General features: G+C 36.6%; 2 protein-coding genes and 1 long non-coding RNA gene across 3 annotated transcripts in view; 2 read left to right on the top strand and 1 right to left on the bottom strand.

Annotated features, from left to right (window-relative positions):
• The window catches only part of LOC114362518 (neuroglobin), a 35616-nt gene extending 23013 nt beyond the window's left edge, over positions 1-12603 (bottom strand). The window contains exon 1 of the mRNA XM_028317954.1: positions 12071-12603. Within this exon, the coding sequence (XP_028173755.1) occupies positions 12071-12249 (179 nt within the window). The 5' untranslated portion in view covers positions 12250-12603. The remainder of the gene's footprint in view (positions 1-12070) is intronic.
• A 2757-nt stretch (positions 12604-15360) lies between these two features.
• Positions 15361-23954, top strand: LOC114362515 (uncharacterized). Its single transcript, XR_003656681.1, has 2 exons — positions 15361-17568; positions 23802-23954. It is a non-coding gene; the product is annotated as an uncharacterized LOC114362515 (long non-coding RNA).
• Positions 17567-23954, top strand: LOC114362514 (uncharacterized). The gene is made up of 2 exons (XM_028317952.1): positions 17567-22007; positions 22142-23954. Exon 1 carries the CDS (start codon positions 18169-18171, stop codon positions 21877-21879), a length of 3711 nt encoding a protein of 1236 aa, XP_028173753.1. The 5' UTR covers positions 17567-18168; the 3' UTR covers positions 21880-22007; positions 22142-23954.
• Positions 23955-27004: the final 3050 nt, after the last annotated feature.

The following is a 27004-nucleotide window of genomic DNA, read 5'->3' on the forward strand; positions in this document are numbered from 1 at the left end:
GTTTAGTAGATTTTGGTAGATAATCGGTATTTTTAGAACATTCTTATAAATGGTAGTCCAAAATTAAATTGTAACCGAGCCGAGAATCCAGGCCAAAAAAAAGGCCAGGCCAAATCTACCAACTTTTTCATTATATCGATGTTACAGGAAATGTATGAATTCTAGGAATTGTATACTATTCCTAGGAAATGTATACAATTCCGAAGCTATTTAGGAAATGTATAAAATATTGCTTCAGAGATTTTTTAATACGCACATATCCTAGGAAATGTATACTTTTCCTAGGAATTTTATAGAATTCCAATATTGTATTAGGAAATGTATAAAACTAAGCGGCACTAGCGCGGTCGCGTGATCGGGTGCCCCTCGGTAGGCCTAAAATTTTATTTAGCCAAACCACATTGGCCGATAGGTACTTTTAGCTCACAATTATTATTGTTTAGCCTGACAGTTGTTTTCGCACTATTATATTTTGGCCGAAAAAAACATTTGCCTATATTGGCATACCTTTCTTTCGGCATCACGCATATTACGCTGAAATATTGGAAATCCCTAATTTTAACATCTCTTTTATTAAACTATTATTGGCATGAAGGTTTTAGTACTCCTGTAGCTGGATAACAAAGTCTCGGTTAGGTTAGGTTAGACTTGCGACCTTACACATACACAGTTGCCGCGGTAGCGGCCGCCGAGCGCTATTTTTAAGTTTCGGAGAAAAAAAAGTGCCGCAATAAAATTAATTTTGTTGCGTACAAAAAATTTGGCGATTCGATAAAGACCCCGCGTAATCTGATGATGCAATATCCACCCTCGCACCGCATGTCCACGCGTATTCATTGAAATCTTAATTACATTTCCGATTGCTGTTTAGGAAATGTGTAAATTTCCTAGGAAATGTGTCTAATATAATTTACATCACACATTTCCGGGTGATTTTAGGAGTTATACACAATTCCTAGGAATTGTATACAATGACGGATTTCATACATTTCCTGTAACATCGACAAAAATAATTAGCGGGCCGCAATTTATAATGAGTTTAGAACCTCTGATATTTAATTTTTTTATCAACTCTCGGCGAACAGACTTTACTTTAAAGTCGTATCAAATAATCATTACTCTCAAGTGGACAGTGAAACCCTTCTAAATAGGGTTTATTTGGTTTCCGTACTTTAAATAATTAATGTCATTACTAGCTGAAAGTGATTCGTAGATTGAATAGGTATAGATACGTTACTGTATCTTTAAAGGTCAAGGAAAACCGAAGTAGGTAATGAATTTCTAAGTGTGAACTGTCCAGTGTAACGGAAGATGTATTATGCGATAATAATGTAACGGAAGGTACATCAATCAAGATATTGGCTAGTAAATAATCAAAACGTCATCAAGGTTATTGATTGATTAAGCATCGTTTAAGAACATATTAAAAATCCACACATGACATAACAGTTTGTTCTCAATTTTAATTATCTTTAAAAGGATTAATTTACCGCAAATAACGGTCGTCTTCCAAACATTTGAATTCGCAATACATAGGTCAATTAAAATTTTCTCGCTCATTTAGCGCAGAAAGGAAAACATTTGCAAAACAATGAAAACAAAAGCCAATGCTAATCCCGAATCGGGGTCTGGAATACCCGGCAACCCCTAACACCCTAATAGAGCTATCTTTTTAACGGCCAAGTGGTATTTCCACAAGTTTAAAAATGCAAACGGCCATTCCGTCCCCAGGTTCACACGTCGCCCGGGTCAGTGAAGCCCGAATTCCAAAGATGCCGGATTGCCGGCACTTAAATGGTTAAATTTTAACACCGACCCCGGGCTCAACGGATCTAATTCCGAATTGTGTTCTGTCTTTCTAAAACATTTTATTTTATTATTTGACTACTATTATCTAGTCAATTTGGCCTCCATAAACAATACTGTCAAGTTAAATCTATACTAAAATACTTGAACGCGCTAACTTTTTGTGTCCTAATCTCATAAGCTGGGTCCGATTTGAAAAATTGTTTTGGTGTTGGATAGCCCATTATGAAGGAATGCTTTGGGCTATAACATCACCCTACGGTCAATAGAGGCGGAAAAGTAAAGAATAATGAACGAAGAAAAACGGGAAATATTATTCAATCTATTTTCACGCGTACGAAGTCGCGGGCATAGCTGTAGGGAAATAAAATCGAACAATATAGTGGCCGATTAACCAATGAAAATTATAACATAAGAATGAATAGATACCTCAAATATTAATCCAATTGAACCTTCCACAAACCATTGTTTCATTGTCTTTGAAAACGTGAAGCGCTGTCATTAAGCGGTATTGTAAGCCGCTGTCGCGAGCTGGTGCTAATTGTTCCACTTTTGGCCTATGTTCTGTCCTCAGGCACAAAATATAGCTTGCTTTGTTGTTGAATAAATAAATATTCTCTAATTTTGTATTATAAGTATCTTCTGTTATCTATAGTGTAGGCAGGGCTCCACTCGGTGGACTGACGATCTGTTGAAGTTCGCGGGAAGCACTTGGATGCGATGGTTTTGGTACGTAAAAGCAAAAGAGGTTATGGTAAGGAGGTAGGTTTATTTAAAGAGTTTCCACCGAGTTAGGGCTGATTATTCAACCATTTAATAACTTTTAACTGAAGAATAAAATTTGGGTTTGACAGTTTTTGTATGGGAAGTATGTCAAAATGTCAATTTTATTCTTGAGGTAAAAGATATCTGACGGTTAAAAATCAGCCCTTGATCTAAACTATCAGTACAATTACCTAATTATCAGGGCACATGTAATTATCTCCCGAATAGCGATCGCGTTTACTTTGGTACTGGATTAACTGCCTCTATTAATTGAGTTGAGCTCATGTTCAATATTGATTAACTGGCTTATTGAGACAGATAACGACTAATAATGTAACGTATTTCTATTTAATTTCGAGATTACTTCGCTATGTCTCTTAGGATGGTGCACCATCTTACTTTAACTTTGACAAACGTCAAAAATCTGTCAAACTTCATACAAAAAACACCGGTTATCGTCAAAGTTACGGTCAAAGTTAGGTGGTGAAACTCAGCCTTAGACATGATTTTATCATAAACCAGACTGCGTAAAAACGCTGTTTGTAGTCTGAAATGAAATAATCTTCAGAACTAGATAAGAATTGGAGAGAACAATTTGAGGCAGATGGATTTTCCTTTTTGCAACCATGTAATATGCCAGTATTTTAAGTTTGACCAGCTATTATCGTCATATACTTGCGCTTTTAATACATTTAACTGTTTTAGTGTAGCGGTTCGGGTCAGTAAATTCATGAGTTTTGTCTAGGCTCATATTTTATTTATTGACTAGCGGCCACCCGCGACTTCGTACGCGTGGATCCCGTTTAACACCCTTTGGGGTGGAGTTTCGTAAAATCCTTTCATGCCCAAACATCTACCTGCATGCCAAATTTCAGCTCGATCCGTCCAGTGGTTTGGGCTGTGCGTTGATAGATCACTATGTCAGTCAGTCAGTCAGTCATCTTTGAGTTATACAGTGTGTCCGGGCATGTAGTGATCAAACTTTAAGGGCCAAATCTAGGGACAATTTTATCGATAAAAATACTTCAAATTTGGGGCTTGACCCATTTATCGCAAAATTACAAGGACTTTAGTTTTTAATTTTTAGTTTTCACCTCTTCCTTCAAAAACAAGTGAAAGCGTGGGTAGCTTAACACTAATAAGCAAAAATTTTATATCATGCAATAGCCAATAAAATTATCTATTAGCAGAAGTAGAAAACAGATACAAGTTTCATACATTTTAAGGGAGTAAGAATGGATTAAATTAGAAAAAAACATGACTTTTTCACTTCTTTTTCAGTTATTTTCCAACACAAGAAAAACCGGGTCGTTAAGGTATGTTTTATTTGCATTGTATTATTAGTATTTGAGCTATTTTACAAAACGAACGTAAATATATTAGTCTACGTCTATTAGTTTCGACGTAATTGTTGAACAAAGATACCCCTTCCCAGCGGTTTCCATAGTAATCGCAATAGGTTGTGTGATTCTTTCAGGCAGTGCATTTTCGCATGTCGCGTGCGCTAAAGCGCACGAATACTAATAATACAATGCAAATAAAACATACCTTAACGACCTGGTTTTTCTTGTGTTGCAAAATAACTGAAAAAAAAGTGAAAAAAGTAATGTATTTTTCTAATTCAATCCATTCTTACTCCCATAAAATGTATGAAATTTGTGTCTGTTTTCTTGTTCTACTAATAGATAATTTTATTGGCTATCGCATGATATAAAATATTTGCCTATTAAGAGCGTTTACGTCTAGCGTGGCATGNGCTTCCCACGCTTTCACTTGTTTTTTAAAGAAGAGGTGTAAACTAAAAATTAAAAACTTAAATCGATGTAATTTTTCGAGAAATCGGTCAAGCCCCTGAAGTATTTTCATCGATAAAATTGTCCATAGATTACTCCCTTAAAGTTTGATCACTACAAACCCGGACACACTGTATATTTAGATGCATCTAAACATCTCGATTGCATTCTTTCCCCATTTAAACTTCAGTAGAGTCAGTGTCTTCAGCGAACCCTTCTAATTATCTCACAAAGTGTCTCGTCGATTATTTCAATTAGCCCATTGTTACCTGTAAACTATCGCTGCACTGCAATTGTATTCTCTATGGCTTGTTAGTCTCTAATCATACGTTAATAGGGGGAAGTCGGGTATATTGGATTGGCTGACAAATTGGACCACCTTATTATTTACTTAATACTCAATATTTCATGGCATCCATTATGTGCTTAAAATAAGAACATTATGGGCCCTGTAGGGCACGGCAATTAGGAGAGAGGAGGACCACCCTAGATCAACCGTGGAATACTCGTACCTATTCTTTAAAATGATGCAGCGGTGACACTTACACCCGTATTCACAAACGGTGCTTGCTTAAGAGAAGCAGCAAATCGAATGCACAGCGTTGAATAGGGCTCCGTGATTGGTTCGTGTGTCACCCAGTGCGTCCACGCGCACTGTGAGACCTCAGAGTAATGTTTGTGAATACGGGCGTTAGCGATACAATAACTAATATTATTAGGCACATTGATTTATCAGTCATATTGGTTTAGCGTATCACTGTGTTGCCACTGTAGTCATTTAAAGATGATACGAATGAAGATGGTACAATTTTTAGCGGTTGGTCCAATATAGCAGACTTTCCCCTACATCTGTTGAGGATAGTATTGGGCAGATCAAGCTAAACGCTGGCATCTTAAGCAGCTGTAAATAGGTGTTATATTGCAACATAACCGCATAAGCTGATGTGCCGTCGATGTACATCATAGCACGGATTCCAGGCGTGGTTCCATGCATTCCGATCTGAGATACTGATGTGAGAGTAATATGCTATTTGATAATGAGGATAAGGCATATCTACATATACTTACTAATATTTGTTAATAGTTTGTTTGAACGCGCTAATTTCAGGAACTACAGAACTGATTTGAAAAAATATTTTTGTGTTGGATAACCCATTCATCGATGAAGGCTTTAGGCTATCATCCGCCTACAGCGAATAGCGGCGGAGCAGTAAAGAAAAATGTTGCGAAAACGGAAAATATTAAGTTCAAACTATTTGCACGTGTACGAAGTCGCGGGCACAGCAGCAGTGCGATGAGCACTAGTATTTTGTAAAGAGTATGATTGTACGATGCAACAGAAGGTTCTTTTTCTATCATTATTTTGTTTTAGTATCTTTATTCATACGACGCCTGGTTTGATTCAACATGAATGTTCAAGGCAATTTTCTATTACAGATCATTGCATTACCAACATCTGTGTTCAATACCAAATGTTTTAGAATTCTACTCATAAATAAACGAAGGTTCTAATTTCACGTTTATGTTTTGAAATGTAGAGATATGTTAAGACATCGTCAGTCTCCCAGTCATGTGGCAAGTGAAACTTGTCGCCGGCTAAAGTGTAAATTCATGATGAAGGTTATTAGTCCTTCATCGTTCGTTCGTTTCAGCCGAAAGACGTCCACTGCTGGACAAAGGCCTCCCCCAAGGATTTCCACAAAGACTCGCGTCCAGGCACCTCCCGTGACCTTCAACAGATCGTCGGTCCATCTAGTGGGAGGCCTGCCCCCGCTACGTCTTCCGGCTCGTGGTCGCCACTCAAGAACTTTCCTGCCCCAGCGGCCATCTCTACGAGCTATGTGCCCCTTTAGTCCATCAACAGTGATATATTGTGTAACTATCAAGTAGACACATTATTGTCGTACTTATAGGCAGGAATTAACCGAGTTCTTAGAACTCTTTTATCAGATATAGAAATTGACCTACTCCCCAAATTGTGTTTGAAGTTACTAAAATCAATTTAAGAAAAGTTCACATTTTGCAAGTGTTTAAAATTTACTGTACCTACTTCGTCTGTTCGTTTCAGCCAAATGACGTCCACTGCTGTACTACTTACTACAATAAAATTAAACAAACTTTTATGTATCTCCTGCAGGTAAGTAGGATTGGCGGTCATCATCATCTACATTCATCGCAGTAAGGTGAGTAGGTAGTATTTAAGTTTTCTGTTTTTCTTACTCATTTAAAGGTTTTTATTTCCCCTTTTTGCTTTCCAGTGCGCAATCTATGTACCTATATTTGTTTTGACCCGCGGTTTCGCCTGCGTAAACGAGTCAGTCACATTGAGATATAGGTAGCCTATGCGTTGAGAAATGCCATTCCATTACATATACTAGAAAGAAGAACCCAATTAATTTTAGTTACACACTCAATGGCGAGACTCTAAAGAGGGTCCAAGAAGTTAGGGATCTTGGAGTTCAGTTGGACAGTGGTTTGTATTTTGAATCTCATATCAGCAAAATTACCGCTAAGGCTTACAAACTACTTGGTTTTATTTTCCGTCAAAGTACAGACTTTAAAAATGTGAACACCGTAATATTACTTTACAATGCCTATGTAAGATCTCAGCTGGAATATGCTTCGGTTGTGTGGAATCCCCAGTACCTAAAATACATAAACCTCTTAAAGGGCATTCAAGCAAAATTTGTGAGACGACTGAAGTATAGGTTTAAAGATTTCAGCTCGGAAAAGCTTGAGTCATTGGCATGCCGCCGTGAACACAGAGATCAAATATTTTTATATAAGATCATAAATAATGTGGTTGATAGTCCTTATTTATTAAGTAAATTAGCCTTTAAATGTATTAAACCTCGAGTCAGACACAGAAACACTTTTAGTATACCCATTTGTAGATCAAATTATCGTAAAAATAGTTTCATCATTAGAGCCACTAACAAATATAATACAGCATTTTGTCATTTAGACATCTTTCATGAACGCATTGTGAAGTTTCGCCGTCTCCTTCAATCTACTTGATTTTTAGTGTATCCATGTTAATTTTTTATAATGTTTTAATGTTAATATTTTCTTTTGCATGCATAGATTATGCTACACATCTGTCTCCTTTTCAACTTTGACTGTACAACCTAGCTTTAGAAACTTTAAAGGCCAATGTATAACCCACTTAATTTTAAGCTGCATGTGTCAAATAAGGCTGTATGTTTCTTTAATAAAGATAAATAAAATAAAATAAATAAAATAAAAAATGTCACTTAGAAATGTTGTAAATCTCTACTGGTGAAAGAATTTTTACAATCGACTCAATATGTTCGTTGATTTATCTTCCCAAAAGCAAAATTACAAACTTTATTATTAGTGTAGGCAGATACAACCCATACTAAATACTATTCCACGATGATGCACCATATCTTTCTCAGCTCGTTTGCATACTTTCGTTTATTCCTCCCAAGATGTTTCTACCAAGCAAATAACAATATCTCATGAAGTTTAAACGCAAAGGGAACAGCCACGGGAATACAGGAAGGACAAACATGTTTAAAACATTGCAAGAAGGTTGAACATCCAATGCACTGCTTTAACTGATGTTCGGAACTGTACAACGATTGCATCCGAATCTCGAAATATCGTATTTAAGCTGTGGTTCCGTTGCTAAGACTGCTATCTGAGATATTATTTGAAGTTATAGATACAAAAAAGTTTAACTACCCAAATTATTTTGTTTAGAGTTAAGTTTGCCTTAGTTTTAAAAAAAAAATCTGTTTATTGTAAATAAAGTTTAGCTCGCACAAACGTCATGTACTTTTTCACTATGAATAAAGCAATTATTATAGGTTTTTGTTAGTGTCATTGTCTCCCTTTTTAAATAAAAGTATGGGATAAAATAACAAAGTTACAAATTACGAGTCGGTAGCAGAAAGATAAGTGCCTTTATCCTGTGATGCGCACTTTGTACGCGTGCGGATCTGGTGCGTATTCGGACTGCCCGCATTTCACTATTTCATGTTTTTGGGGGCTAGGTACTAGCACGCAACCAACAGCGTAATACTTATACGCACGCCGTAGATTAGAGAGACCGGACTAACAATGTGCGCCGCGATATACTTTATCGACGTCAAAATGTATGGGCAAATCGAAATAAGGCGTGATAACCGCTTATCGCCGCGCATCCTAGGCTTACAGATCCGCACGCGTGCAGAAATTGGCATCACAGGAAGGCACCAAGATCCCCGATTGTCCTTATCAAGACAAACGCTTCAATGAAACCCCACCCAGACCATAACCGCTATCTCCGCGGTAAAAATACTCTGTTGTTCTAATCCGACCATAAAGTATACGGTTTGTTGAGTGGATAGTACCAGAACTGACTGCCAAATCGCGATAGGGCTGCTAAGGTTAGCGTTTATCAATAGTTTATCGATATTTCTTTTTATTTGATCGGTCTTTGAAAGTATTTTATCGGGAATCCTATGATCAACTATTACAAACCATTCTTTCAAATATCAATTAAAAAAGTGGTTGATCGAGGCCTTCTATAAAATTGACGAACTGTTTGGAATTTAATGATTATTGACAGTTTGACACTGTTGTTTATCCGCTATTTATGTAACATTTAATTGACATTAGTTCTATTTTGTATTATTAATTTATTTGGACATGATTTGTATTTCTTTCTTATTGATACTTGACTATTATTAATAAGAAAATGTATTTGAAAATTTGACATGTAATGAACATTATAAATAAATTTCTTATTCTTACTAATTTTACTATGGATGAATTTCCTACATCCTTAATTTTATTCCTATATGGTTTTTCTTCGAAAAGTAGCCAATGTTCTTGTTTAAATTCCATTCTACTTTACCACATTATGTACATAATTAATCATAAATGGTTCAGCGTGAAAATGGAACAGACTGACAAAGTTACTGTCTCATTTATTAGTAGAGTGATTCCTTAATAATAAACTCTCTTTTGAAGTAATTGCGAGATTGCGACCCACTTGCTTTATTAAACACTTTACTAAACGTTTCTAAAGCATCATTCACTATTATCTCTGTCAACTGTTTGAAGATTGAAGAAACGAAACGATGTTTTTTAAGCGTGAAAACTAAAGGTCACCTTTAGTTTTCACGAACTCTCACAGAAAAGCTAAATGTAAAAAGAACATTTTACAATTATTTTATTCGATTTAAAGATAGTTAGTTAATATTCAAGCAAAACATCTCTAAATTTTTTGAACTACCTATTAATATAATTTGCTTACAGACAATTAAATTTTTTTAGTCCGTAATGTTTAATATCAAAAAATATTGGACACATATATTTTTATTTGTCAATCTAACAAATAATTACATAGTTATGGTGCGTTGAAGTTGCGCACGACGTCACAACGTGCGGCATTTTTAAGCAAGCGTTGACGTCACGGGCCTCTTCTTATGAACTTTGGGGCGCTTTATCTCTTTAAATTTTCATTAGTTTGAAAAAGTGAAAAATACGTGTAGAGTATTTTTTGATAAGTTAACTGACGGACTAATTAAAACTCTTGCTTTTTGACCCAGGCAACATCCCCATTCTTGTATTATTTTATATTAGTAGGTATGCTTCATGTTAACACTTCAATGATTTACTGCTCTAAAATGATATTAAAAGGAATTCGACCTTATTTTATCTCGCACGACTGTCTCATACTATACATAAAATTATCGACTAAAATTCTAATTCAAATTCTATAGTGAATATTATCGATACTTCGCCCAACGCTTCCTCAATGAACGGATTCTCTCTGATGTTTAAAATATTCCCTCAAATGATGGATTTATTTTGACAGCTCATGACTGAGCTTCGTTCGGAGGTTTCAGCGAAAATCATCTGGCTAATTGAAACGTTCGTTTGAAATTAGATTTATGTTTAAATTAGTCTATCACGAAAATAGATAACTATTATTATAATCTTTTTCACAGAGAAATAAAGATAATGTTACTACTGGTATTTCAAAATGCTAACAATAATTTAAAATGATTACGAATTAAAATGACACTACTAATCAAAAAGTCAAAAGTCAAAATTTCTTTATTTGTTTAGACTAATAAATAATTCTTACAAATCGTCATTTTGCTCTTAATTTTAAAGTTTTTATAGCCCCTAGTCTCGGAAATTTTTTAACGGACAATCATTAAAAACAAAATAGGTATAGTGTTGCGTTTTCTGTGATTAACAATTATTTAGAGTAGACAGTAATGTACATTATGACTGACTGACTCTAATTTATCTATTGTAAGCAAAACAACTTGCATTGCTTGCATTAACAAATTAACTAATACTCTTGTGATAAAAAATCGTATAAACATTAACGTCACACACAATAAGTAATACCTACTTATTTTTTGTGTACAAGGCCAAGGCGTGCAGCGATGGCGATCAATGCATTTAAGTCTGATCGCCATCGCTGCACGCCGGCTGATCGCATCTGATCGCGTTGGTTTGGCTGAACCTTAAGGAAGTAGGTATAATACATAACTCAGCCTTTTGAGGAGGAAAATGTACTTGGAAACAAGCCTAAAAATGGCAAGGTACCAGATTATACAGTAAATGAAAACGTACTGTCCGGAGTACATCAGATATTCAGGTTTTTTCAGGCAATTTTGCAACGAAAATAGTACCTATTACACTACATAATACACCGTAAAGTTTAGTTGATGTGTTGTCGTTTGTATAGCCCTTAACTTTCTTATCTCGTGCTCCCCAGTCCTATAACTCAATTTTTTTAAACTCAACTTCGGTGCGTATACCATTAAGAACATAATTAAAAACACATTGTTCTTCATAACAATCCTTAGCTATTGTTATTTTAATATACAAAGAAACAGTGTCTACAAAATGATTAACTAATTACCATCAAAGTATTAGTTAATTACTTGCGGTGTATACTGCCATCATATGCCGGTGTAATTTATGGATTGACTTTAATTTCGTTAACGTTATAACACATTTTACAATGAGTTCATGTTCGCTTCCATGTAGGTAGGTTTTGGCATTTAATTAAGTGATTAAATTAACTAACTGCCATGCCATGCAAAAAAATTTGTATTTTTAAAATGTAGGTATAGCATGTGTATGGCATGTCATCTTAAAGTTCAGCCATTTTAGTGTTTTATCTGGTATGATTAATTTTAGATTTATTGTTTAAATTTATAATTAACCTGGTCATTTTATAATTTCTTTTTTTTTTATTTATTATTAAGACTTCTCTAGTACGGGTCTATTCACACCTTTCATTCTCAAACACCTACCTGTGTAGACAGGATCTTTATAATTATGTCAATATAAACCCAACCAGTGAAAGCCAAGCTAAGATTTTAAGCGCCTCTTTCGCCATCTCCGAGTAAAGTTCTAATTAGTTACGTCTTCTAGATTATCACTACTTAGCAAGTAAAATAAAGTAGTTTAGCATTAATCAGAGATGGTGAAATTCGGTAAATTGCTACTCGTGACTTTAAGCAATGAATAGCCTACTTGACACTTGGAGATGGTGAACGAAGTCCCATGACTAAAAATGTGGAATTTAAAACCGCCTACTCAAATTCTCTGTTTTTCCTAATATAAGGTTAGCTGGTAGATAATGCCACATGCTATTAAGTTCGCCTTTCTGTGCCGCTTTTTTGTGTGTGTTTAAGTAAAGATTTTAAATAAATAAATAAACTTACTTGATAAAAAGAATGATGCCAGTGGTCTCGATCTGCCTGAAGATGCCTTTCCAAGAGGCCAGCATGCAGTACTGCTGCTTGGTGGTCAATGGAGACCGAGGGTCCGCCGGCGGAGGCGGACGGTCTATGGGGTCATTATGAACTTCAGATGCTGCCAGCTTCGTTAGCTCACACCCCATCCTCAAATCCCTTCACTGTCACTATTATTTATTTAACCACCAAACCGTTTTCCAAGAACGATACGCACTATAGTGAATTTTCAGCTCCAATGCAATAAATTCCCTACTCTATTAATAGAGATTTTTGCTCCGCGCGTCTGTGTACTTTAACATTTTGATTTTTTTCTATGATATACACTATCGGGCCTATTGTTGACCCTTGCAGGGCTTCAGATAACGTAATGGCCGACCGAATTTTAATGCAGTGGAATGTTAAGTTAATTTTAATGATGACTGGTTATTTTCCGTCGTTGCTGTTTGTTGAGCAGCACGGTTTGCGAGACTGAAGCGTTCGCGCGAAAGTAACGCTAGTGATGCGACCTGCTATTAGATAATAGCGGTATCGATAATTGGCATCTTATTTGTGTAGGGCTAATGCTATTGTCAGGATTGTTTTCCGTTGTCATTAGCGTATGCGTATTCATTAGTGGTTTTTTCTTGTGAGTAAATAATAAATAAGTCACTTATCAAGACTGGATTGTTGGACAAAAATGTTTGGCCTAACGCTAAGTAAATTATGTATCTCAAATCTCGTATGTGACTTTTATTTACACATAATAACCTCAATAGATATAATGGTAAGCTTGAAAAATATACTCTGCGAAAAGATTTTGTTGGGATTTTAAATTTGTTGTTGTTGTTGAACTTTAGTTTGTGTGATGGTGTTTTTTTACTATACAATTTTGCAGAGCGTGAACCACTACGCTAGATTGATTGAAATTGAAATAATCCGCAATAAAATGTTGGAGCAATATGCTAAAAACACGCATACGTTGATAACTATTTATTGCCCAATTTGATAAAAACCCTCATCAATAAAAATGAAATGCAATACAACTGTAAAACGGAGATTTTTCCAACTTCTTATATCATTTGTCGAGCTTGTCCTATTTACATTTCTGCATGAGATTGTGCGAGCGCAGCGCCCCAGTTAAAATGTCAATTATGAATACATTTGAATTAATTAATTCAACTGGATAAACGAATTAAATTGCAAACAGATCGTTTTTCTTTTTTTGTTTAGTGTTGATGTGACTTTCTGTATTTTTATCATCATCATTTCAGCCATTAGACGTCCACTGCTGAACATAGGCCTTCCCCAATGATTTCCATATCGCGCGGTTGGTAGCGGCCTGCATCCAGCGCCTTCAGCCACCTTTATGAGGTCTTCTGTCCACCTTGCGGATTGACATTCTATTCCATTATGTATTGTTATAAGAACTTTCATTTATTTAACGTTATTTTGGTAGCGTACAATAATGAGAAGGAAAAAAATATAGATTTTGAGTTTGTTCATTTTTTTTAACTGACAAAATCACGCTAATGCAACTAACGTTATAAATCCAGAATAAAATTACTCGTACATCACTATTCTCCAGTCGTTTTGTTTCATACAATTTTATTACGGGTGCGATTGTATGATAATGGCGCGTCCTTTTTTGAAAATATGGGCATCATACGTCATTTCGTCAATAGTGAGACTACGACTGTGATCTTTCTGGATCGGTGATAAAGTTTATATTCGTTTGGGTGAAGTGTGAATAGATTTTCTTATGGAGTAGATTTTATCGATGTGAATGTGGCAGGAATTCGTCATAGCATTAGCATTGTAGTTTTATGTCTTGATAGAGTCTATTTGACAAGTGATACGAATCAACTTCATTATTATGTATTATCATAGTCTGTATACTATAGCCTGACCAGGAACATAAAAACCCTGGCATAGAGGCGCGTCAATTGTATTTGATAGTGCAACACTGGGTACAGTCGTACCTGTATTAAATTAATAGGCTAATTTTATGTATCAGGATTCAGGATAATGGGCTAATTTAATATGTTCATAAATTAACAAAAAATATTATATTATAGGTAAACTGGTTTATACAACGTGTCCCAAAATTCAAGGATAAGCCGGCGCCGCAGGGTGGACCTAGTCATGACTGCTTTAGGAAAAATAAGAAAAATACTTCAGTTTTTTTGTTTGTATCGGCAACTTAAGTAGTGCTGATGTTCACCCCAANAAGATTCACTTCCTACATTAAAAAGGAATGTCCTTTAAGTTTAGAGTTAGGTACTTACCAATGCGACTTCAGATGCGTTTCCACGTGCCCTCCCGTAACAGTAAACCATGTTTACGTACCTATCTACTCACGAGCACTGTACGTATGGTTAGGCATATTCCTAACACTCACTCACTATTACCACACTCACTATCACACGTTCATACACTAACTACTCAAAACCGCACGAGAAAACAATCAAAAATCGCAAATTTGCACATTCGATGACCGAAGATCTTTGTTAACTAAAGATCCGTCCTATCATAATTAATGCTCTTTTAACAAGCTTCCAAAATACTCAAATGCAAATGATTTGTAGTAGCTCAATCGTTATTATTAAAACGATAAGAATATCAATACATTTTGATAGTTATTTCGTGTAAGTAATGAAATTAAGTTCATTTAAAATAATCACGAACATGATGATGAATTATTTTATGTAAGTTATGAAGAATGGAAGTTTAACCTGAACNTTCGTTTCACTTGTTTTATTGCACGTAACGACGCATTATCCAAAAAATTCTGAGAACATTTCCTTAGTACGACTGAATCGCGACTAACCTAGCTACGCGGCCGATGTTCGTTTCTGGGCATATCGCGGAGACACGCGCCACGCCCCCGTTTCACATCTATTCCCTTCTATGATCTGAGGTTTACACTTTGACAACAATAAACTGACATGCAAGGTGACATGTCAATGAAGTTTTCAGTTACTGTTGCCATTAAAAGAAATTAGTACCATTAATTTTCCGCAACATGGCGAGGGTTTTTATGTTCCTGGTCAGGCTATACATATTATTATGCATTTTTTTTTAAATATTTTGATGATTTTAAGATTATCCCACTTTTCTCTTTTAACCTCCTCCTTTTTTGAAGTCGGTTAATAAATGTGTCAAAATGTAGATAGCTTTACTTCATGTTACATCCCTTTAGTTGCTTAGGCAGTGGTTTTTGTTCATTTTGAGAAAAATGTGTGTAAGGAACTAGGTCAAATAAAAAAATATATTTTCACAATAATTTTAAATAATAGAATTTATTTTAAAATCAAATTAACATTTTGTTACACCGATCTTATACGACATTTGTATTACAACACGACCACCTTACTCGACTATAAGTACATCTTAACTATAAATTACAGTTTAGTAATACATAATATTTTAATATAACCTCTTACATACATACATAATAAAGTTTATTTTGTTCATTTTTAAACAAAAAAGAAATTAGAACAAACACTGACAAGTTTTTGTTACATGAAAACATAAAATTGCCAGTAGTTTATTCTGTTTTTAGTACACAAAAATTGCAATTGTTATTTATTACGAACTACTTATGAATGAAGCAATTCCCGACAACCTAAAGTAAGAAGAATGCGAATAATGGAAATGATTCATGATTATTAAAACTAAAGGGCTAGGCTTCAATACATTTATTCTATAACAGAAACAATAACCGTAACTGTAACCATAACCGGTGTTTTTGTATGGAGTTTTACAGATTTTTATAGTTAAAGCAAGATGATGCAACCCAGGCTAATAGTTCTCAAAACAAAATAATTGTTAAAATATTTATTGGGTAGTCGACAACACTAAATTTTAATAATTGATCCTCGAGTCAAAACGCGATTCTGCCATAAAATATTCTACTCGTAGAACCTTTGATGTTATTTATTTACCAACTCGATTAACCTATTTATAGTCTCAAGTAACTATAATCTAATTTATCTATTATTTTCAAATTAATTCGGTATTCGAGACTGAAACCAAATGTTTTAGAGACGATTTAATGTTGTCAACTAACCATTTATAAAACTGATTAGTCCAAGGGCCTGTTTCACGACCTCAGAATAAAGTTCTAAGTTTAACTTCTTGCTGAATGTGCTATTCTGGAAGTAACTAGAACTTAGTTAGTTCATCGCCAGCGTCGCTGCAGGAGGCCTGTAGCGGCGTAGACAAGCTGCTTGCTTGAGGGGATCTAGGGTGGTTGGAGTAGGAAGAATAAAACCATAAGTAGCGCACAATGGCCCAATCAAGAGGCTAATGCCCGTTTTTACAATCAATCCCTAATTTTTAAGTGACCCCTATGGTAACACTTCACAGAAAATTTTCAAAGGGGTCACTTAAAAATTAGAGATTGATGGTGAAAACGGGCATAAGTGCGGTATTCGATTGCCCTGCAAAACTAACTAGTTAAACTAGAACTTATTCAGAGATCGTGAATGCCCTTATAGTCGTATAATATTCTGAAAACTATGTAACATCGGGTCACGAGGCCGGTTGCACTTCCCCAAAAGTTTAATCATTCGCTAACTCCTAATCGTTTGTTAGCAATTGGCAGGCGGCCAGCAAAGTTCAGTCGGTCCAATTTTGTCGACCGTTGAATGATAGCAAGCTGTTCTGGTATTTCCAAAGCCAAAATTTAACTTCGGATTAAATATAGAACAGCTGGCCTCTGGTATCCATGGATGATTTGATGGGATTGGGGTCACGGTCGTTGAATCGATCTAAAAGTTCGAGGGCCCTTCGCTTCGTTGTTATACAAAACAAACTTCCATGATGTTGGTAAGAAAACCGAACTTTTGCGTTTCCGTGCTTATAGACAATTTAGGATCGATTTGGATTTGCGATTAATATTAATTAATTACGTACACGAATTACGTAAAAAAGTAGCGGTTGCCATTTACATTACAGGGTAGATATCGTACCTACCATCATAGGCTGCATCTCAGATTGCGGTCAAATACCTGCCTTGTCATGCATAAATAAATAAAACTTTAACGAATGTCAGATTGATCTAGAGACACTAATAAACTTTTGGGTAAACCAATCGTAAAAACGATCAACAAAAGCACCAAAGTCAAAGTAAACATTGTGGCATCTTAAAAAATTATAATAAGTCCTGTTTTACCACAAAATCTTATTTTTGCTGCGAAATCACCCTTATTACAAGTACATACGACTAAAGTGTATAACTTGATGTGCCTGTACATAAAACAAGTCTAAAGCCGACAATAAAAAGAGACTGAAGAGTTCGGGTCGTTAATTTTTACTGGTGTTTCTAAACAATTGAGTCGTAAACTCGTAGATTAGGTACTAAAAATTTCAGGAAGATTTATTGGAACAAAAAGTTATCTCATCATTATTTCTCCTTACATTCTAAATGACAATGAAAATAAAAATAAATAAAATAATTACTTTGAAGTAAATATTTGTTCGAGGTACCGTCTTGAACATGCTTTTAGTGTTAAATGTTAATTTCGGTTTTAGATGATAGATGGCATTGTTCTTACTTAGATCGCGATATCTAAATATTTTTTCCGGCTTATAAGTACTTGAGTCTGATTTATTAATAAATTGTCTATGCTCTGGAACTGGCGTTTGTTCTTTGCCTAACTCGGCATACCCTCGGACAGGGTCCTTACGAGACGGAGCATTTTTGAAGAAAGCAAACTACGAGGTGTGTCGAAGTTGGTGCATTTGGTTTTGGACAGTGGCGCTGCTGGCTGGATACAGACGAAGACCGATGAAGTTTTAAAAAGAAAAACAGTAGTGACAGTACTGACATTTGGTGAAGTGACAGAAAACGGGACGTGTTGATACATTGAAATTGAAAATGGTGTGATAGTGAAAATGTGGAAAATATTAAAGTGCAAGTTAAACCTGTAAGTACTTTGGATGTTTAAGTGTTTAGGACTTAGAATAGTTTCGCAAAAAGTGACACTACGGGGAACCTATGCCCGATTTCAAAGCGAAATTGTGAGTTCAAACACTTAGAAAAATTTCAATCGGCAAGTTGGGGACTTGGGAAATTTGCGAAAATGGATGCAGAATTCAGAGTAATGGGTGACTTGAAAAGTCAAATAGAAAAAGGAAGAATAAACTTCAAGAAATCGCCCAAGGATCGTATTACCGAAACATACGTCACGGCGAGACTGGAGGCTTTGGAGGCGTTGATGAACAAGTTCATGGAGCGGCATGAGTCAATTATAGCATCATATGAGAAGGCGGATTTAGACGAAAGTACTTATATCGAGGACGACGTGTTTGGAGTCGGCTATGAAATGTACTTAGTATATAAAAGTGAATTAAAAGCTACACTTATGTCATTGAATCCTGTAAGTACCGATTGTTCAGATTTGCCTTGTTTTAATTCCAAAATGAGAGACAATAATGTCAAGCTGCCTAAAATATCTATACCGGTTTTTAATGGTAATTATTCTGATTGGTCATCATTCAAAGATTTATTTCTTTCCTTAGTTCACAACAATCAAACTCTTGATGATGTCCAACGTTTACATTATCTAAAAACACAATTAACAGGCGAAGCTGAACAATTGATTAAACATATTCCTATAACTACGCTAAATTATAAAAAATGCTGGGATCTGTTACAAAAAAGATATGATAACAAAAGGTTTATGTCTAATTGCATTCTTAAACGATTGTTTAGTCAACGCACTATGAATTATGAGTCTGCACAAGCTTTAAAAGAGCTGGTAGATACCACTTCAGATTGTATTCATGAACTGTCAAATTTAGGAATTAATACGGAATCCTGGGATATTATTATTATATATATTGTCAGTTTGAAGTTGGACGCGGAAAGTAGGAAACAATGGGAATTGCACGTAAATAATTGCTGTGAAGAGTTACCATCGTATTTTCTATTCAAAGAGTTTTTGGAAGGTCGTTTTCGCGCATTGGAATGTATAGAGCCTAATAAAACCAAATTTAAACCTAATCAAATGAAAGTCCTCCACACAGCCGTTGATAATATTTGTCCACACTGCAAGGATAGTCACAAGTTATATGTCTGTAGTCAATTTGCCAAAGAGGATGTATCAACTCGTTATGATATAGTAAAGTCACTGGGCCTTTGTTTTAATTGTCTTGGGAAAGGTCACCCTGGAAAATCGTGTCGAGTCGTTACTAAATGCCGGATTTGTAACGGTAAACATCACACGCTTCTCCATGGTAGACCATATTCACTAACGTCAGCAGTAGCCACTGAATTGTCTGAGGATTCAGAAATCGAGCAAAGTCAGCCAGAATCGTCTTGTGAGACGAAGGAGACCGCGGACATTGTAAGCCATTTTGTGACAGGAAAGGGTTCTAATCAGACCTTATTAGCCACAGCTTTGATCCAAGCTGAGTCCATAAATGGTTATCCTCTGATATTGAGAGCACTTCTGGATCAAGGGTCGCAAGCATCGTTCATATCAGAAGCAGCCGTACAGTTGTTACGTCTGAGGAAAATTGCGGCTAAGAGTAGCATCTCTGGATTGGGTGGTGGTCAGAGCGGCTTAACCTCGAAGTATGTGGTTATGGTCAATATTCAGTCGCTCAATGACCCCACATTCAAGTTACAGGTTAAGGCACACGTACTTAACACAGTTACGTCAATTTTACCGCAAAAAAGGTTTGTACTACCTAACTGGCAAGAATTAGGTAAGATCAATTTGGCTGACCCACAATACAATTCACCCAACAAAATAGATGTTTTGTTAGGTTCCGAAGTTTATTGTACTATTCTGAAAGAAGGTTTAATCAAGAGTCCTTCAGGTTTAACTATTGCGCAGGATACGTACCTGGGATGGGTATTGTCGGGTCAGGTGGGCGGGAATGACGAGGAGCAAAATTGCCATAATGTTATTTTGAATTTACATGTCAAACTAGAAGAAAATGAACTGCTGAAAAGGTTTTGGGAGCTTGAATCTGAACCCCCCTTAGTAAAGGAGAGAGTGTTAACACCGGAAGAGCAAGCATGTGAAACTCACTATCAGAAAACCACGAAAAGAGATGATTCCGGTCGCTATGTTGTAGAGTTGCCTTTTCGTACAAATATATCACAAGATTATGGTGATACGCGATCTGTAGCTGTGAAAAGACTAGCTAGTCTTGAGAAACGACTGAGCAAAAACCCAGATAGTAAAAAAGATTATTCTGAGGTATTGCAAGAATATAAGAGTTTGGGTCATATGGAAGAAGTCACAGAGGGGACGGATGCGACTCAGAAAAGGGTATGGTTACCACATCACGCGGTTATTCGAATGGACAGAAGCACTACGAAAACAAGAGTAGTCTTCAATGCATCCGATAGGAGTGCAAACGGACTGTCATTGAATGACACATTGATGGTGGGTCCAACTTTACAACCGGAGTTACGTCATACAATTATGCGATGGCGACTACATCCTATCTGTCTCATTGCTGACATTGTTAAAATGTATAGACAGGTCAAGATTGCAGAAAAAGACGTTGATTATCAAAGAATAGTGTGGAGAGAAAACGAGGGTGATAAAATTAAAGATTATCGACTGTTAACTGTAACCTTTGGGACGTCCTGCGCTCCATACTTAGCCGTCAAAACATTACAACAGGTAGCTGTGGATGAAGGTCATAACTTTCCGCTGGCGGCGAGTAGAGTAAAAACCGATTTTTACATGGACGATCTTTTAACCGGATGTCAATCTGAAAATGAAGCTCTTAAAATGTATGAAGAAATGAATGAGTTGCTCAAGAAAGGAGGATTTGTAATGCAAAAGTGGGCTAGCAACAAGATAGATTTATTGAAGTCTGAAAATGAAAATATAAGGACAGATCGAGAGATTAAAGAAGATCAAATAACCAAAGTAGTGGGCTTAAGTTGGAATCGGAATACCGACGAGTTTGATTATCGAGTTCGATTATCGGCTGAGGCTCCTGTACCTAAAACGAAGCGAGGAATTATTGCTGAAATATGTCGACTATATGATCCTCTTGGATGGATTTCACCGTGTATTGTAACAGCTAAAATCTTCATACAGAAACTCTGGATCTCTGGATTTGACTGGGATGACAAATTACCTGAGTCACTATTACAAGAGTGGGAGCTGTACCGAAGAGAATTGGCGACACTAGTAGACTTTCATTTACCTCGATGGGTACATAGAGCTGACAGTGACGTACAGGTGGAGTTACATGGATTTAGCGACGCATCTACTGCCGCTTATGCTGCAGTGGTATATATCCGATGCATATCCAAAGATGGTTCAATAACTTCTCACCTAATAACAGCGAAAACGAAAGTTGCTCCAATAAAACAGGTTTCTATCCCTCGCCTCGAATTGTGTGGAGCGGTTTTAGTCACAAAGCTGCTAAGAGAAGTCGCCGGAGTACTTAACATTGATAAGTCTAAACTACATGCGTGGACAGACTCCACCATTGTATTGGCTTGGTTGGGGGATCACCCTAGTCGGTGGAAGACCTTTGTGGCTAATCGCACGGCTGAAATACTGACTCTTTTAGATGCCTGTCAGTGGGCTTATGTGTCCTCTAAAGAGAATCCCGCCGACTGCGCTTCGCGAGGGATTCCACCGTTCGAGTTGACTTTCAATGAATTATGGAGAAACGGACCACGTTGGCTAAAGGAGAACCAAATTCAATATACGAAGCCACTTTCAATATGTACCAAAATCGATCTTGAGGCTAGAAACGTAAAAGTGCATAACATTTCAATCGAGGATAGTTCAGAGTTTTTTTTTTGGTAAGTTTTCGTCGTTTTGGAAGACGGTACGAGTGATTGCTTATTGCAGAAAATTCTTGGATCTGAAGAGCACGGCAACACCTAAATCAAAACCGTTGCCCTACCTTACAGCTGCTGAAATACAGGAAGCACTTTTTTTTTTTTTTTTTTATTTATTATTATTCATTATTGAGCAATTACATATTTGATCCAAATAGCGTCCTAAATCCTTTTTAGGTTTGTCTAGACACTATTGTTCTCTATACAAATAAAAACAAACGTTTTACTTACCTGTTGCGTTCGTATGCATCAACGTAGCTGGTTTCGTGAAGATATTGAGCATATTCTGAAAAATAAAAATGTTAAGAAGGAGAGTAAACTATCGACATTAAATCCATTTTTGGACAATAACAATTTGTTAAGGGTCGGAGGAAGGATAGAACGATCACACTTGCCGGAATGTAATAAACATCCTATTATTATTGATGGATCATCGCATTTGGGCAAACTTATAATCGCTGATGCCCATGAAAAAACAATGCATGGAGGCCAACAACTTACCTGCAACTATATACGATCGAAGTACTGGGTTATAAAGTTAAAGATGTTTGTGCGGTCACATATTCACGAGTGTGTGACCTGTATTCGTTTTGCCGCCAAGACCAGGCATCAGTTAATGGGCCAGTTGCCATCTTGTAGGGTAGCACCTCAGAAAGCATTTTTGCATTCCGGTGTGGATTATGCAGGACCTATAAACATAAGAGTTTCTAAAGGAAGAGGAAATAAGGCATATAAGGGATATATTTGTCTTTTTATATGTATGGCAACCCGAGCCATTCACCTCGAAGTTGTTTCTGACCTGACTTCTAATGGGTTTTTGGCCGCATTCAGACGCTTTGTATCCAGAAGAGGTAGATGCAATCATCTGTGGAGTGACAATGGAACAAATTTTGTTGGTGCGGCGAAGGAGTTGAAAATTTTGTTATCTAAGGAAAGATCGTCGTTCTCCAAGGAAGTAGCGAGTATGTTGGCCAATAATGGAACCGAATGGCATTTTATTCCTCCTCACGCTCCCAATTTTGGTGGATTGTGGGAGGCTGGGGTAAAAAGCACCAAGCACCATCTCAGAAGAGTTATTGGAGATGCTACTCTTACGTTCGAGGAGATGACGACTGTATTGAGTCAAGTTGAGGCATGCCTTAATTCACGACCCTTGTCTCAAATTAGTAATGATCCTGATGACTTTGTCCCGCTAACGCCAGGTCACTTTTTGATAGGCGAGCCACTGTTGACTGTTCCTGACGTTAGTATAACTAACGATTTACAAACAAATAGTTTGCGTCGTTGGCAATTGACTCAGAGAATGGTTCAACATTTCTGGAGACGTTGGTCGAAAGAATATTTAACAAATTTCTTTCAACGGTTCAAGTGGAAGACTAGATCCCAGGAATTGAAGATAGGCGACGTTGTCTTAGTAAGAGAGGATAATTTACCTCCCGCGAAATGGCTGTACGGGCGGGTGGTAAGTCTTCATCCGGGTGCTGACAATATCACGCGAGTTGTAACGTTGCGTTATAAAGGTTCTAGTATTCAGCGTCCAGCTTCAAAACTTTGTCCGTTGCCGACTAATGATAGTGTTTGAGATAAGATTTTTTTGTAATATTATTTATTTGTTTTTTTTAACTAATATTAGTCAATATGAGTTGAGCGAAGGGTTACGTTTTAATTAATCTTTAGGAAATAGTTGATAATAGATTTATGTTTCAATGTGCTGATCATTTTTTACAAGCTTTTTTAAAATATACCTAGTTAATTTAATGCATAGAGGTTCAATATGCTTTTGGTTCCGTAATCGTTAGTTTTTAATGTTATTCTTCAGCATAAGTTACTGTATGAGTTCTTATTTGGTTAAGGACTAATAAGTCCTTGGTGGGCGGTATGTTCGAGGTACCGTCTTGAACATGCTTTTAGTGTTAAATGTTAATTTCGGTTTTAGATGATAGATGGCATTGTTCTTACTTAGATCGCGATATCTAAATATTTTTTCCGGCTTATAAGTACTTGAGTCTGATTTATTAATAAATTGTCTATGCTCTGGAACTGGCGTTTGTTCTTTGCCTAACTCGGCATACCCTCGGACAACACGAAAGTAAAAAAATATATAAATCCTCCATTTATTGGGAGCTGGCAAGGCCAGCGACGCGTTCTTGCTATTATTTGTTTAAATATTTATAAATCCTTAAACAATAGCCAGTATTGATTGTTATTTATTACTATTTGGTAATAACTATCAAATAAATGGATACAAGCAAACGGTGTGCAAACATCCGATCACGGCATGCCAATAGAATATTTTGTTGTTCGTAATTTTTGTTTATTTACCACCAGTCGAACCGTTACTGGTTGTAAGTAAATTAATTTTCAAAAGTCTCCATCTGGACGCGGTAACATGTGTGCTATGCGCTAATTTTTAAAGATTTATCCTAAAACTAGCTTTCCGCCCGCGGCTTCGCCCGCGTGGAATTTTGTCTGTCACAGAAAAACTTTATCGCGCGCGTCCCTGTTTCAAAAACCGGGATAAAAACTATCCTATGTTCTTTCCCGGGACTCAAACTATCTCTATGCCAAATTTCATCAAAATCGGTTGCGAGGTTTAAGCGGGAAAGCGTAACAGACAGACAGACAGACAGACAGACAGACAGACAGACAGACAGACAGACAGACAGACAGACAGACAGAGTTACTTTCGCATTTATAATATTATATAGTTGGGATGTTATCAACAAGGATGGTTTCAGTTACCCACCGAAAGACTTAAGATTTCTAGTGACTATTTACTCTTCTTCTTCTTGTCGTGTCGACAACAAACCTTCACAGTGTCGTCAGCCCAAAACTCTGCTACAAGAGTGGCGTTGTCCTCAAAAACCGTCCATTAAACTTACCGCTTTTAACAAAGTCTAAAAAAATGCGAAAATATGCACGCGCAAAAAGGCATTTAGGTATGCAGTTTTATAAAAGACGATCATCCCATATCGCAAAGGCCTTCAGGGCTAAAGCACACGTTGCAAGAAATCTCTCTCTCTTGGGCTGTCCGGCCGCTGTGCCTTAGGCTGGCATTAAAAAAGCTAGGCACGATCCAACGGCCTTACTTTGCTATGCGTGTTTTCATTTACGAACCCCGGGTACTTTTACTGTGCAAAATTATAGGGGATTAATGTTTACTACCATGGAAGATAATTTTATGAGTTCTTTACTAATGTTTAGCATTGTTGGACTGCATTGGAGATTGTCCTTTATTGAATGGACAATGGAATGTACTTAACATTCCTCAATTAAGAATTGTATCTGAAAGTATTGTGTTGTGAAGTATGATCTCTAATTTGATACGCTGAAGCACTAGCACCATTCCCTTCTACGTTAATAGTAGCTCAATATCATATTTTTTTCCTGAAATCTTAATAGACAATCGAACCAAGCACAGGTGTGCCTTCTTTGTTAGACAACGGCATTCAAGCATTTACGAGTGCCTTTTAGTTGGCTTTTAGTTGAGGGTAACTCTATCCACCTTTGAGAAACCGAATGTCTTGTTAATAAAGTAGGATTCACACCAGTCTAAGATTTTGTTCCGTCATGAGAATATAATAATTGTTATTATGAATAGGTAGAGTTTGTCTCAAGGAAACAATTTCAGCAACTGATGGTTTCGTATGTGATATAATAGGCTGTATCTTTCTATGATAGACTGCAATTGAATCAGGCAAAGCCCCAGGATAAATCTAATGTACCTATATTTCATGGAGTCTTTCTAATAACAACGAATATTTTGCACTACGATTGGCATACACATTAGTGCCCTGAAAGGGGCCTATGTACTGAATGAACTATTTCAATTTGACTAAATTCTCACTGAGTCTTTCTCGTATAACCTACCTATCACAGAATTTGATATTACCGGATTCAGTGTGTTTAGGAAAGCTTCGAACCAAATGGCTCTCTCACACCACTAATAGTGCCATGAGAAACGCGCCTCGAGTCATGTCGTGGCCCACGACAGATCACTCTGGAGTGTCTCTGACTCGAGTCGGCTCGACTAGAGCGCTCGCGGGCTCTAGTCAAACATGAAATTAGAGGACCGCTGGCACCACATAGATTACAGCATTTCATTTGTTTTATTGCGGTCGTGCGCGAGAGAGATGGGCTGATATGAACCGCACGGAGCCCGCTCACGACCGCGCTATCTCGCGCATCGGCCGTCTCGCTCTTGCACTGTTCCTTTTTTAATTTTTGATATACAACCTTTATAATGCCGACGCGGTGTTGTTCTCGAAATTATTGGTGAGAAGAACGCTATAAATATAGGCTGTAGTACAGTAAATTAGATCATCGTCTTGCGATAATGGCGAATAACGTAAAAAGGTTAACTTCTAGATCATATAATAATAAATAAGATTCCTCCTTCAGCTGAAAAAAACACTTCTCTACATTGATGGGAAACTTCAACGGGGAAGAGTTAAATTACACAATTTTTGGATAAATTGATGAAAAAACCAACAGCCCACCTAACCGATTTAAACAAGTCTAGATGATTCTATGTATATCAGAGTATTTTCAGAATTGTCAGTAACATTTTCAAATTATTTCATTATGTTTTTTACTATAACCGTCCTTGATCAATCCCAAAAGTTAGAAAGTGAGAGACGACGTGTAGCGCGTGCGTCCCTGAACTTCCTGTCGCGCACGCGCAGCCAACATGGCTGCGTGTGAGATTGTGGCTCTAAACGACTTAAAAAGTGATGTTTCTATGTCTAATTAATATGAAATCTAGAGTAATTATAAAGAGGTACAGTTTGTTTGTCAGTTTGTAGGAATTAGGTCTCAAATGGGTCAAGTAATATTGAAAAAATTTTTACCTAAAGAAAACTACGAGTACAATACTCCTGAGGTGGAATTGTGTAAAGCAATCGTAATCATTTGACAGTTCATAACGTACGATAAAGACAGTTAAACAAATCGTTTGACAGAATAATCGTACGTTATGAACTGTCAAATGATAACGATTGCTTTACACAATTCCACCACTCTGAGTAGGAATATGATTAAATCCGCGGGCAAAAATTAGACACATAAAATATACATATTTTTTAATCAAC

Source organism: Ostrinia furnacalis, unplaced genomic scaffold, assembly GCF_004193835.3.
Source record: "Ostrinia furnacalis isolate ACB-3 unplaced genomic scaffold, ASM419383v2 OfSCF6554, whole genome shotgun sequence".
Lineage (NCBI taxonomy): Eukaryota > Metazoa > Arthropoda > Insecta > Lepidoptera > Crambidae > Ostrinia > Ostrinia furnacalis.

What these genes read in the sequence shown, in the direction of transcription:
- LOC114362514 (XM_028317952.1), top strand. Translation starts at nt 18,169, where the DNA reads ATGGATGCAGAATTCAGAGTAATGGGTGACTTGAAAAGTCAAATAGAA.